This window comes from Apium graveolens, chromosome 4, assembly GCF_009905375.1.
Source record: "Apium graveolens cultivar Ventura chromosome 4, ASM990537v1, whole genome shotgun sequence".
Classification (NCBI taxonomy): Eukaryota; Viridiplantae; Streptophyta; class Magnoliopsida; order Apiales; family Apiaceae; genus Apium; species Apium graveolens.
In genome coordinates, this window is record NC_133650.1 from 190,443,520 (window position 1) to 190,455,559 (window position 12,040).

The 12,040-nt window shown below is 36.1% G+C and overlaps 1 protein-coding gene and 1 non-coding gene across 2 annotated transcripts; one reads left to right on the forward strand and one right to left on the reverse strand.

Moving 5' to 3' along the window:
• The first annotated feature begins 481 nt into the window (after window positions 1-481).
• Window positions 482-588, forward strand: LOC141723109 (small nucleolar RNA R71). Its single transcript, XR_012576100.1, has one exon. It is a non-coding gene; the product is annotated as a small nucleolar RNA R71 (small nucleolar RNA).
• A 2,496-nt stretch (window positions 589-3,084) lies between these two features.
• LOC141719231 (uncharacterized) lies at window positions 3,085-3,507 on the reverse strand. Its single transcript, XM_074521608.1, has one exon. It carries the CDS (start codon window positions 3,505-3,507, stop codon window positions 3,085-3,087), a length of 423 nt encoding a protein of 140 aa, XP_074377709.1.
• Between the last annotated feature and the right edge of the window lie 8,533 nt (window positions 3,508-12,040).

Here is a 12,040-nt window from a genome sequence, read left to right on the forward strand (position 1 = left end):
CTGCTGATAAGGCTGTTGAACCGTATTCTGAGCGTTAGTACAACTGAAATTAGGATGATTGCGGTTGTTGGGATGATAAGTGGCTGGCACAGGTTGCTGCGAACGCTGAAAGTTGCTCACAAACTGAGCTGATTCACTAGAAATTGCGCACTGATCAGTTTCATGGGCACCAGCACAAAGCTCACAGACACTAGTGATTTGATTTACTCCATAATTAGCCAAAGTGTCCACCTTCATCATCAAAGCCTTAAGTTGGGCAGCTATAGCAGTTGATGCATCCAACTCCAGAATTCCTGCTACCTTTCCCTGAGTCAGTCTCTGGGAAGGGTTCTTGTACTCATTAACAGCCATCAGTTCAATCAGTTCATAAGCTTCATCGTAGCTTTTAGTCCACAAGGCTCCTCCTGATGCTGCATCAAGTATGGGTCTAGAAGTAGCACCTAATCCATTGTAGAAACAGTTAATAATCATCCAATGAGGCATGCCATGGTGTGGGCACTTCCTTAGCATCTTCTTATATCGATTCCAAGCCTCACACAGAGATTCTCCAGTTTGCTGAGCAAACTGAGTAAGAGCATTCCTGATTGCAGCAGTCTTCGCCATAGGGAAGAATTTAGTGAGAAACTTTTGAGCAAGATCTTCCCAAGTGGTGATAGACCCTGCTGGTAGAGAATGTAACCAGCATTTAGCTTTATCCCTCAAAGAGAACGGGAAGAATCACAGTTTGATAGCATCTTCAGTCACATCATTGAACTTGAAAGTGTCACAGATCTCGATGAAATCCCTGATGTGCATGTTGGGGTCTTCAGTAGGAGAACCCCTAAACTAAACTGAGTTCTGTATCATCTGAATCGTGCTTGACTTGATCTCAAAAGTGTTAGCCCTGATGGCTGGCCTGATGATGCTTGACTGAATATCATTAATCTTAGGCTAGGAATAGTCCATCAAAGCCTTATGGTTTTCTTCTTGATCACCCAGCTCTACTAAAGCTGGTTCCTTGACTTTATCTTCTTCTTCTTCTACCTTCTTTTCTTCCTCAAAAACTTCCTTACGAACTACCACAACTTCTTCTTCAGCTTTATCCAGAGTTCTCTTACGAGTACGCGAACGCGTATGCATACACCCTCGCTACAGTACCTGAAATAAAACAAGGAAATAGATAAGTAATAATGTCCGAGTCAATGAAATTTAACAACCACTGATGAAAAGCTCATAAACTATAAATTAACACTGCAGTCCCCGGCAGCGGCGCCAAAAACTTTTTAGTCGGTAAACACGCGCTAATAATACACGCAAGTATACGAATTCACAAGTAGTATAGAATCTTTTCTACTTCATTCCCATAGAGACTGGCTTTGGTTAACTAATTAATTTACGCACTTAAGCAACAATGTATGGTTATTATTCAATGCTAAGATGATAACAAATTGGGGTTATTTATAACTAAGAATTAAACTAACAATTATAACTAAGAGAATAAGATTGGTTGAATATATATGACAAATATAGGATTCTAACTTCATTAAATACTTCATTGAATAGCCTTATTGTTCTCAACCTTAGCATGCAATAGTGATGATGCAAATCAGATAACACGAAACTGATAAAAGCCAACTTTCGTTGAACAAATTCCATACTACCAGACATCCACAAAGAGAAAGAAGCTGAGTAGAAGCCAATTATATTTTGACCCTATATGTCTATAGAATTTGACAACATAACGGTTAAAGCACAAGTTATCTATCTTGATTACATAGGGCAAGTAAGATGGTTAAAATTACCCACGAATCATGCATAACGAATACATGGACCTATGCTAGCATGGCAAGTTCTAAATCCTTAAATTCACTTTCGCTTTATTAAAAATTAACACACTATCTTATAAGTTCGCGATGCTCATAAGATGAATACGCACAACCAATACTAGGTTATGATACATTCACCATACACTAAGGCATCGAAACAAATTAACTAAAGAAATCCATAAATAAATCCGTTAGAACCCACGAAAATGATTAGCCCATAATCGGACTCATCATCAACGTGGGTTCCGATGAAAGCATGGTATAAAAAACGTAGTCTTTATAACGAATAAATAAAACCAAGTACAAAACAAGATTAAGGTTCACAAATAAGAAAACTAGCATCCAAGTTATAACTTAAAACAAAGATTCACAAGTAAAATTAAGATCTTCTTCATCTTCGTTGAATCGTGCTGATACGGTCTTCTTATGGATCTCCTTGATATGTATCTGACTTGATATCGTATTAAAAACGACCTAGAGTTGTTTATATAGCAGCCCTAATCAGAAGAAAAGTCTTCCAATGTGAATTAGAATAAAATCAAAATTCTGCACCCCGACCTGGCGCGGCCGCGCGCTTGATCAGCGCGGGCGCGCTGGCTTTCTGAACTTCGGGCGCGGCCGCGCGCTTGATCAGCGTGCTGGGCTTCTGCCAGAACTTGACTTCTTCATTTTTCTTGCAGATTTGAGCCGACTTTCCACGAGCTTTTATTCCAACACCACCTTGACACCAAATTAGCACCAAAACAATACTAATTCACCTGATTACCTAGATAATTCCTGAAATGCAAAAACACTCGAAAACACGTTAAAACACTTAACAACTTGAGTACAAACGCATCAATTCGAAGTTTATGGAGCGTAATAAAGTGTCATAAATGCCACTCAACAGCCATTTAAGAATTTCCTTCTTCACAACCTCTTTCATGGTAGGATTGAGTCTTCTCTGTTGTTCAACTGTTGGCTTAATTCCTTCCTCAAGCAGAATTTTATGCATGCAGTAAGGAGGGTTGATTCCCTTGATATCCGCTATAGTCCATCCAATTGCTGATTTAAACTCTCTCAGAATTCTCAAGAGCTTGTCTTCGTCACTACCTAAAAGTTCAGATGCAATTATAACAGGCAAAGTAGATGCATCGCCTAAAAAATCATACCTCAAGTGATCAGGCAGTGGTTTGAGCTCAAGTGTGGGAGCTTCCTCAATAGATGGTTTGAGACGCTCCTAAGAATTCTTCAGCTCTGCTAATCCAAGAGACTTGAATGGCAAATCCAATCTTCTTTTTCATGAAGAAGCATTCAAATACTGCAGCTGCTCTGCCCCCTCTTCATCCTCACTATCCTCTATTAAGGCTCTTTCTAAGGCATCAATCTTTAGCATTTGATCAAGCTCCGAAGTCACTACAGAGTCTACCAACTCTACTTTAAAGCACTCCTCTTCATCATTAGGGAATTTCATTGTATTGAAGACATTAAAGGTAACGTCCTGATCCTGAACCCTCATAGTAAGCCCACCCTTCTGCACATCGATCAGAGTTCGACCAGTAGCTAAGAATGGTCTCCCCATGATAATGTGAATCTTCTTATCTTCCTCAAAGTCCAGAATGATAAAATCAGCAAGAAAGATGAGTTTGTCCACCTTAACCAATACATCCTCCACTACACCTCGCGGATAAGTGATGGAACGGTCAGCCAGTTGCAAGGACATGTTTACCGGTTTTGGATCAGGCAGACCAAGTTTCTTGAAAACGGACAAGGGCATCAGATTGATACTAGCTCCCAAGTCACACAAACACTTGTCTAAAGATAGATTACCAATGGTACACGGTATCGTGAAGCTTCCTGGATCTTTAAGCTTAGGAGGAAATTTCTGTTGTAGCACAGAACTGCACTCTTCCGTTAAAGCAACGATTTCCAACTCCTCAAGTTTAAACTTCCGAGAAAGAATTGAAAGAGATGTGTCCTAAGTCCAATCATGTATGATGATTTAGGAATAAATTTTATGTAATTTGTTTGATTTCAATTATATTAATAAAAGACTTATTTTGTTTTATTACGGGCTTTATCTATTTAAGTGTTTAAATAAGATATACCATATTTTAGAGTAAAGCTTTTTATGGATTATGATGAGATCATAATAATGAGACCCAAAAGATGATAACTCTGAACTTATGTTAGTTCATTAATCTCTGGCCAGAGTGAATGAAATTAGAAAGGAATTTCTAGTTCACATTAATTAGAACTAAGCATAGTGAATGGGAAAGCATATGATTAAATTAGATAGGCTTGACACGAGTTCCATGCCTTGTATTTAATCGGGACATTGTAGGGTAGAAGGAATTTATTGCTAGGTGTAGGAATTTGTACATGAAGATAGTGAATGATCAATAAAGGATCTACCCCTTCCAGTGAAGAGAGAGAATGTTCTATGCTGATCCACTTATGCTAGTTCATTAATCTCTGGCCAGAGTGAATGAAATTAGAAAGGAATTTCTAGTTCACATTAATTAGAACTAAGCATAGTGAATGGGAAAGCATATGATTAAATTAGATAGGCTTGACACGAGTTCCATGCCTTGTATTTAATCGGGACATTGTAGGGTAGAAGGAATTTATTGTACGGTAACTATTCACTGAATAGGTTCTTGGTATTCTAAGCAGTGAATTCATATTATCCGGATAGTCGCGATATGCTGAGAAGTATCCCTCACGATGTAGAATAAATATGATTAATTTATTAATTAATCATATTTAATAAATTAGAGAATTTATATAAATAATGATAAAATAGTTTTATTATTATTTATTTTTACTACTGACTTAATATTGAACCTATGGGAATGATTTAATGGTGGAGGAATTATTTAATAATGGCTGGTAATTATTTATTTGTAAAATAAATAATTAATTAGCAAATTTAATAATTGATTAAATGAAATTTAATTAATTATAAATTAATTAAGAAAAGTTCTTAATATTATTAATTAAGAATTTAACTTTTAGAAATTAAATCAAGTGAAAGAATTATTTTCTAAAATGTTTAGAAAAAGGATTAATGATTAAAAGGTGTAGTTACTTGATTAATGAGAATAATCAATTAAAGGGTTAATAATAATAATATTTTATGGGAAAATTTTCAACTGAAATTTTTTGCCTATAAATATACTATTATAAACCCTATTTGCCTCAACTCCAAAAAAACCCTAATTTTAAGAAGAAAAGAAAAGGAGGCAACCCTAATTCTCTCAACCTTTTCCTCCCTCCATTACTTCGATCTCTTGGTGGATACCGGTGGAGTGCTTCACACTTGAGGAGCAGCTGCTAGAGATCTTCGTTCATCATTCTTGGATCGCTTTTAAAGGTTAGTAATCGATCCCTCAATATATTCACGATTTGTATGTGATTATATGGGTTTTATGCGATTTAATTGTTATCCACGCTTCCGTGTATGCATAAATCCCAAAAATGGTATCAGATCATAGGTTGTATGCATCTAAATTCATGATAAAAATTCCAGAATTTTTTTTATGTTGTACAATTTTTTTTATCGATTTATTCGTGTTTGGGGCTATAATCAATTTAATTATGAATTAAATATAAATAAATATTAAAAATATTTTTGATCCCAGAATATGATTCTACAACTGTTTTAGATCGATAGGATATTTTTTTCTGATTTTTTCGATATACATATTATTTATTTTTGATTTATAAAAGTGTTTTTAAATTAAAATTTAAAATCTGTATAATATAATAGTTGTGATGATTAATGTAACCATTATAATGTGATTGAACAAGAATCCGTGCTGAATGACATATGTCATAGCCTATTTGTTTATTCGAGGATTTAACTCAACTCAAATAAGAATGTAACAAGTAAATAGTGGATCTATCGTCAAAGAGATCTCACAAAGTAACATCTGTCAAATGATTCAGAAACAAGGTTCATCTAGAGACTTGAGAAATTACTTCACTGGAAGAAGTTCAAGAAATTGATCAAGCCTCAGTGATATAAATCAAGATTGTGGATTTAATCAAGTGACAGAGATCTTGTCAGGGTATCAAACAATTACAGGGATTTAATCTGAAGAAAATCAAGTTATCAAAGTCATGACATGAAGAAACGTCATGGAAGTTAGTCACTCATGAACCAGAAAGTACATCGAGTGTCAACATTGAAGTGGTGGAATTGATTCATAATTTTCAGAAGATTTTCAGAAGAATGGTTGCTGTTCAAGGGTATTATTAATTCTCTATTAATTAATTAATTCATATAATTTAATTAAGAAAATAAATTATATTTGCAAAGATTAATTTATTAATTAATTGAATTAATTGATTAATTAATTTTGAATTAATATTATGAATTTTCAGAATTGATTTTGAATTTATATTCAATATTAATTCAGCATGACAATCAATTGAACTGGTATGACAATCAATTGTCATACCGAAAGTCATGCAAGTTCAAATGGATTGTCATACCGAAAGTTCTACCAGCTATGGAATTGTCTTGCTAGTTCAACAGATTGTCATGCCGATTGTCTTGCTAGTTCAAGCAATTGTCATACCGATTATCTTGCTAGTTCAACAGATTGTCATGCCGATTGTCATGCCAGTTCAAGCAATTGTCATACCGATTGTCTTGCAAGTTCAAGTGGATTTTGTTGATTGAATTATAAAAGAAACGAAGCAGCAGACATTCAAGACATTGATTAAAAAAATTCAACAGACTTCAACCACTTCAAGAACAAAAAGAAAAGCAGCAGCAGCAAAATATTTCATCTCTCAACTGCATTCAAGATCATTAATTTCTAGTAACTAAAGTTAAATCCAAACCACTAGAAATCATTCTCTTGTTCTTGTGTAACTATCTAGCGGATCAAAATCTCTAGAACTTAATCTCAAATTGCTTCTAGCATTTGATCTTTTTATTGCAAAAATAGAAAAAGTTCATGTCGAATTTATTCTAGATTTGTGATAATTTATTTGAGATTAATCCCTTGTAATCGATACCGTTGTTGTAACACCTTTCAAGTTAAATAATAGTTTTATTTAACTTGAATTTGTTTCACCTTTTTATTCAGCATTAAATTCGATTAAACGGTATAGTTTGTATTCAACCCCCCCTTCTACAAACATATTGGGACCTAACAATTGGTATCAGAGCCTTCTGATAACGAGCAAATCAAGATCCTAGACTTTTGTGATTTTTCAACTCCTTGAATTTTTATTTCTTCAAAAATTCATAATGACTTCACGAAAAGTTGGAACCGTCCACTATTTGATAAAGAAAATTATATTATGTGGAAGAAGAAGATGTTCTTGTTTTTACAAGTTGCAAATCCCAAATATCTGGACGTGTTAAAAAAGGGTCCAAAAATTCCGATGGTTATTGAACCAGAGGTTATAAAAGATAATGTTGTAATTACCAAAATTAGAACCTATTCAAAAGAGCCTGAGGATTTTACTCCTACTGAAAAGGAAGAAGCCTCCTTGGATGCCAGCCTTCAATTAATTTTAGTTGATTCCCTTGATTCCTTGATGAACAGACATGTGATGAACTGTAAAAATTCCAAACACATCTGGGAAACTATTGAGGTGATTAATGAAGGCACAGAGGAAGTTAAGGAGAACAAGTTAGAGATCCTAACATCTGAGTATGAACATTTTAAATCCAATCCAGGAGAAGGAATTACTGAAGTGTTTGAGAGGTACAATGCATTGATCAACAACCTGAACATAAATGGAAAATATTATTCAATCAGGGAGGTCAACAAAAAGTTCCTTTTAACACTGCCAACTCATCTTGAACATAGAATCACTGCCATAAGAGAAGCGAGAGATCTGAGTGAGATTTCATTGGAAAGGCTCTATGGTGTGTTAAAAACATATGAGTTGGAGCAGATTCAGCAGAAGGAAGTCTACGGGAAAGGTAGAGTGGTCAACACATCTACTGCTCTAGTAGCTGAAGGTCAACAACAACAACAACAATCTCAACAGTCAGAGAGAATGGTACATTCTTCCAAGGCTGAGGAAAATTTGATAGTAGCAGAATATGATCCTCCTACTACAAATCAATCCGATGATGATTTTTACTCCTTGGAAGAGCTGGAGCAATTGGAAGATGAGTCAATGGCCCAGATTTTCAAGAGATTCTCCAATTTCAGATTCAAGAGAAATCCCAAGTTCAAGTACAAGTCCAACTACAACAGATTCCAGAAAGGTGGATCTTCATCCTCTAACACCAGCAGTGGTGGATACAAAACAGGGATGGTTGATCGGAGCACCATTCGATGCTTTAACTGCAATGAGTTGGGATACTTTGCCACAGAATGCATGAAGCCAAAGCAAGTAAGGAAGAACTCTTATGATTTAAATCAGAAGAGTAACTCTGAAAGGGCTTATCTTGCAAAGGGAAGAAGCTAGGATGATACTGATAGTGAAGATAAAGAATATGTAAATCTTGCTCTTATGGCTATTGATGGAAATACTTCATCGTCAAGAAAAGAGGTAAAATTTACTGATGCTGAATTAATTTATCATCTAGGAGGTTCCTTAGATTGTGCTCGTCGTGATAATGAAATGTTAATTCAACAGATCAAAGAACTTGAGAAAGAGGTCAATGAATTAAGACTTGTGCACATTAATCAAGACAAATTAAAAGAACAAGTATCTTTTCTAGAGAATAAAGTTAACTGTTATAGATAACTCGAAACTATTCTCAAAGACAAGATCACCGATCTTGAGACTAAGGTTAAAGCTTACTTTAATTCTTGTTCGAAGGCTAAAGAGTTCTACAATAAGCAAGCTATTAATCAAACATCTGGAATAGGTTTTGATTACAATGTTGCTATTGGAGAATTAGGCATAAACTCCCCTCCTCATGTCTGTGCTAAAGGCAGGGAAGTACCACATGTGCTTAAGGGTGTTGATAAACCCCTCTATAAAAAATCAATTGCTGAACCATTTGATGAGAACTCCTTTATTATTCAAGAAGAAATACGTGCTAAAGATCTCACTAATGAGAAGGTTGTTTCCAAGCCAAGTGTGTCGAAAGTTCCAGTCAAAGTTGTGAAAGCAACTGAGACTAACTCAGACACACATGATTTGGATAACAAAAATGCCATGTCTACCATGCATAATTTGCCTGTTGTTAATTCCTCTCATAAAGTATGTGGTGTTCCTAATTGCATGTCTTGTGCTTTTAATTTGATGTATGCTTATTTTAATGGTAAGCATGTTTCTAGTGATAAGACTACTTCTCGTCAGCATGTGAATAATAGGAAGCATGATAGGTCTAAGACTGCTAGTCCTCCTAAGGCTAGAAAGGAAACATTTGTGCCTAAGCTTAAACAAAAATTTGTTAAGGCTATTTACAAGGTCAAATGTCCAGTCGTTGAAAAAGTTGAGAACATAAAAGTTAAGAATGTTATTTTGCCTGATAAAGGCTAATTCTACAAGTATGCCAGACCCAACCAAGTTTGGGTTCCGAAGAAGGTCTAATCCATTTGTATTGCAGGGCATTAAATAGGTGGAACTGGCAGTGTGGATTCTTGATAGCAGATCGTCAAGACATATGACCAGAGATAGAGCCCTGCTATCAAATATGGTTGAGAAAGCTGGCCTAGTGGTTACCTTTGGAGATAACAACAAAGATTTAACTGAGGGATATGGCTGTTTGCAAGCTGGAAATGTTATCATTGAAGATGTGTACAAGTGCACTCCTGGTTGGTGAGTCAAAAGAGGAAGTCAATATGAGTATTAAAGTTCTTGGATCAGATCGAGGAGGTGAATACTTAAGTGGGGAGTTCCTAAATCATCTCAAAGAAAATGGTATACTATCACAATGGACACCTCCGACAACTCTACAGTTGAACGGAGTTTCTGAGAGGAGGAACCAAACTTTGTTGGACATGGTTCGGTTCATGATGATCTATATAGATCTTCCAGTATGCCTTTGGGGTTATGCCTTAGAAACTTCAGCATATTTACTAAACAAGGTACCTTCTAAATCCGTTCCGAAAACTCCGTATGAGATATAGAAAAAAAGGATGTCAAGTCTTAAACACATTAAGATTTGGGGATGTCCAGCTTTTGTTAAGAAAGTTGAACATGAAAAGATGGAATCAAGATCCGTAAAATATAGGTTTGTGGGATATCCAAAAGAAACTTTAGGATATTACTTTTACACCGAACAAAGGGTGTTTATTTCCAGTGACGCGACCTTCTTGGAGAAACAGTTTATCCTTAAAGGGAACAGTAGGAGCAAGGTTGAACTTAATGAAGTTTAAGAAGCACAACCTACAACGATTCAAGAGGAAGTACCTATTCAGAAAGTACAACCTTCTGTAGAACAGCCTGTGCATAGGTCAAGTAGGGTGTCTCGTCAACCTGAGAGGTATTATGGCCTTGTCATTGAGAATGATAATGACTTGTCACTTATTGATGGAGAAGACTCTATGACCTATGATGAGGCTATGAGTTGTGAAGACTCAGAGAAATGGCAGAGTGCCATGAAATCCGAAATGGACTCCATGTACGCCAACCAGGTGTGGACTCTGGTTGAGGCGCCTGAAGGTGTTAAGCCTATCGGGTGCAAGTGGGTATATAAGAGAAAGATTGGAGTAGATGGACATGTGGAGACCTATAAGGCCAGGCTTATGGCAAAAGGATTCAAACAAAGACAAGGGATTGACTTTGATGAAACCTATTCACCGGTAGCCTTTCTTAAATCCTTTCAGATTTTGCTTGCGATTGTAGCTTACTATGACTATGAGATCTAGCAAATGGACATGAAAAAGGCCTTCCTCAATGGGAAACTTGAAGAGAATGTGTATATGACACAACCAGAAGGATTTGTTTCTAAAGGAAATGAACATCTAGTTTATGAGTTGGATCGATCCGTTTACGGATTGAGGCAAACTTCTCGCACATGGAACTCCCGTTTTGATGAGACAATCAAAGATTTTGATTTCATCAAAAATATGGATGAACCATGCATCTACAAGAAGCTTAGTGGGAGCGCGGTAACATTCGTAATATTGTATGTGGACGATATACTTCTCATTAGGAATGATATACTGATGCTTCAATCAGTCAAAGTGTGGCTATCTAAGAACTTCACGATGAAGGACTTGGGAGAAGCATCTAACATTCTTGGAATGAAGATCTATAGAGATAGATCAAAGAGAATGTTAGGCTTGACCCAAAGTACACACATAGAAAAAGTGCTAAAGAGATATAGCATGGAAAACTCCCAGAGAGGACTCATTCCCATGAGCCATGGAGTTTTTCTTTCCAAGAAAATGTCTCCAAAGACATCTGAGGAGAGAGATTGTATGAGTAGGATTCCTTACGCTTCTGCAATAAGATCTATCATGTACGCGATGTTATGTACTCGGACTGATGTTGCTCACTCACTTACTGTGACAAGCAGATTTTAGTTCGATCCGGGTGAAGAACACTAGAAAGTGGTGAAAAACATCCTGAAGTACTTGAGAAGGACTAAGGAAATTTTTCTTGTTTATGGTGGTTCTGAGTTGAAAATAGAGGGGTATACAGACTCTAGTTTTCAGTCAGAAATAGATGATAGTAAATCCATGTCAGGGTATGTGTTTACCCTAAATGGAGGGGCAGTTAGTTGGAAGAGTTCCAAACAGTCAAAGACGACTGACTCCATAGTGGAAGCAGAGTATATAGCTGCAAGTGAAGCTGCAAAAGAAGCTGTTTGGATGAAGAAATTTGTTTCCGAGTTGGGAGCTGAACCTAGCATAGAAGATCCAATAGTGTTGTATTGTGGCAATAATGCGAAAATAGCACAAGCTAAGGAACCAGGTTCTCATAAGAATTCCAAGCATGTCCTGTGGCGCTTTCATCTAATTAGGGAGATTGTTGAAAGAGGAGAAGTCAACGTCAAGAGAGTTGACACACATAACAATATAGCAGACCCTTTAACAAAGCCACTTTCTCAAAGTCACTTTGATCGTCATAAAGACAAGATGGGTATTAGATACCAGAGTGATTGGCTTTAGTACAAGTGGGAGATTGAAAGAGATGTGTCCTAAGTCCAATCATGTATGATGATTTAGGAATAACTTTGTTAGTACCTTAACAATATAACAAGAATTACAGAAGGGGGGTTGAATGGAATTCTTGAAACTTTTCTTGATTAAAATTGTTCTAACTCAAATATATATATAAGTGTGAATTGATTAGCACAATGCGGAATAGTTACTAAA

What these genes read in the sequence shown, in the direction of transcription:
- LOC141719231 (XM_074521608.1), bottom strand. Translation starts at nt 3,507, where the DNA reads ATGTCCTTGCAACTGGCTGACCGTTCCATCACTTATCCGCGAGGTGTA.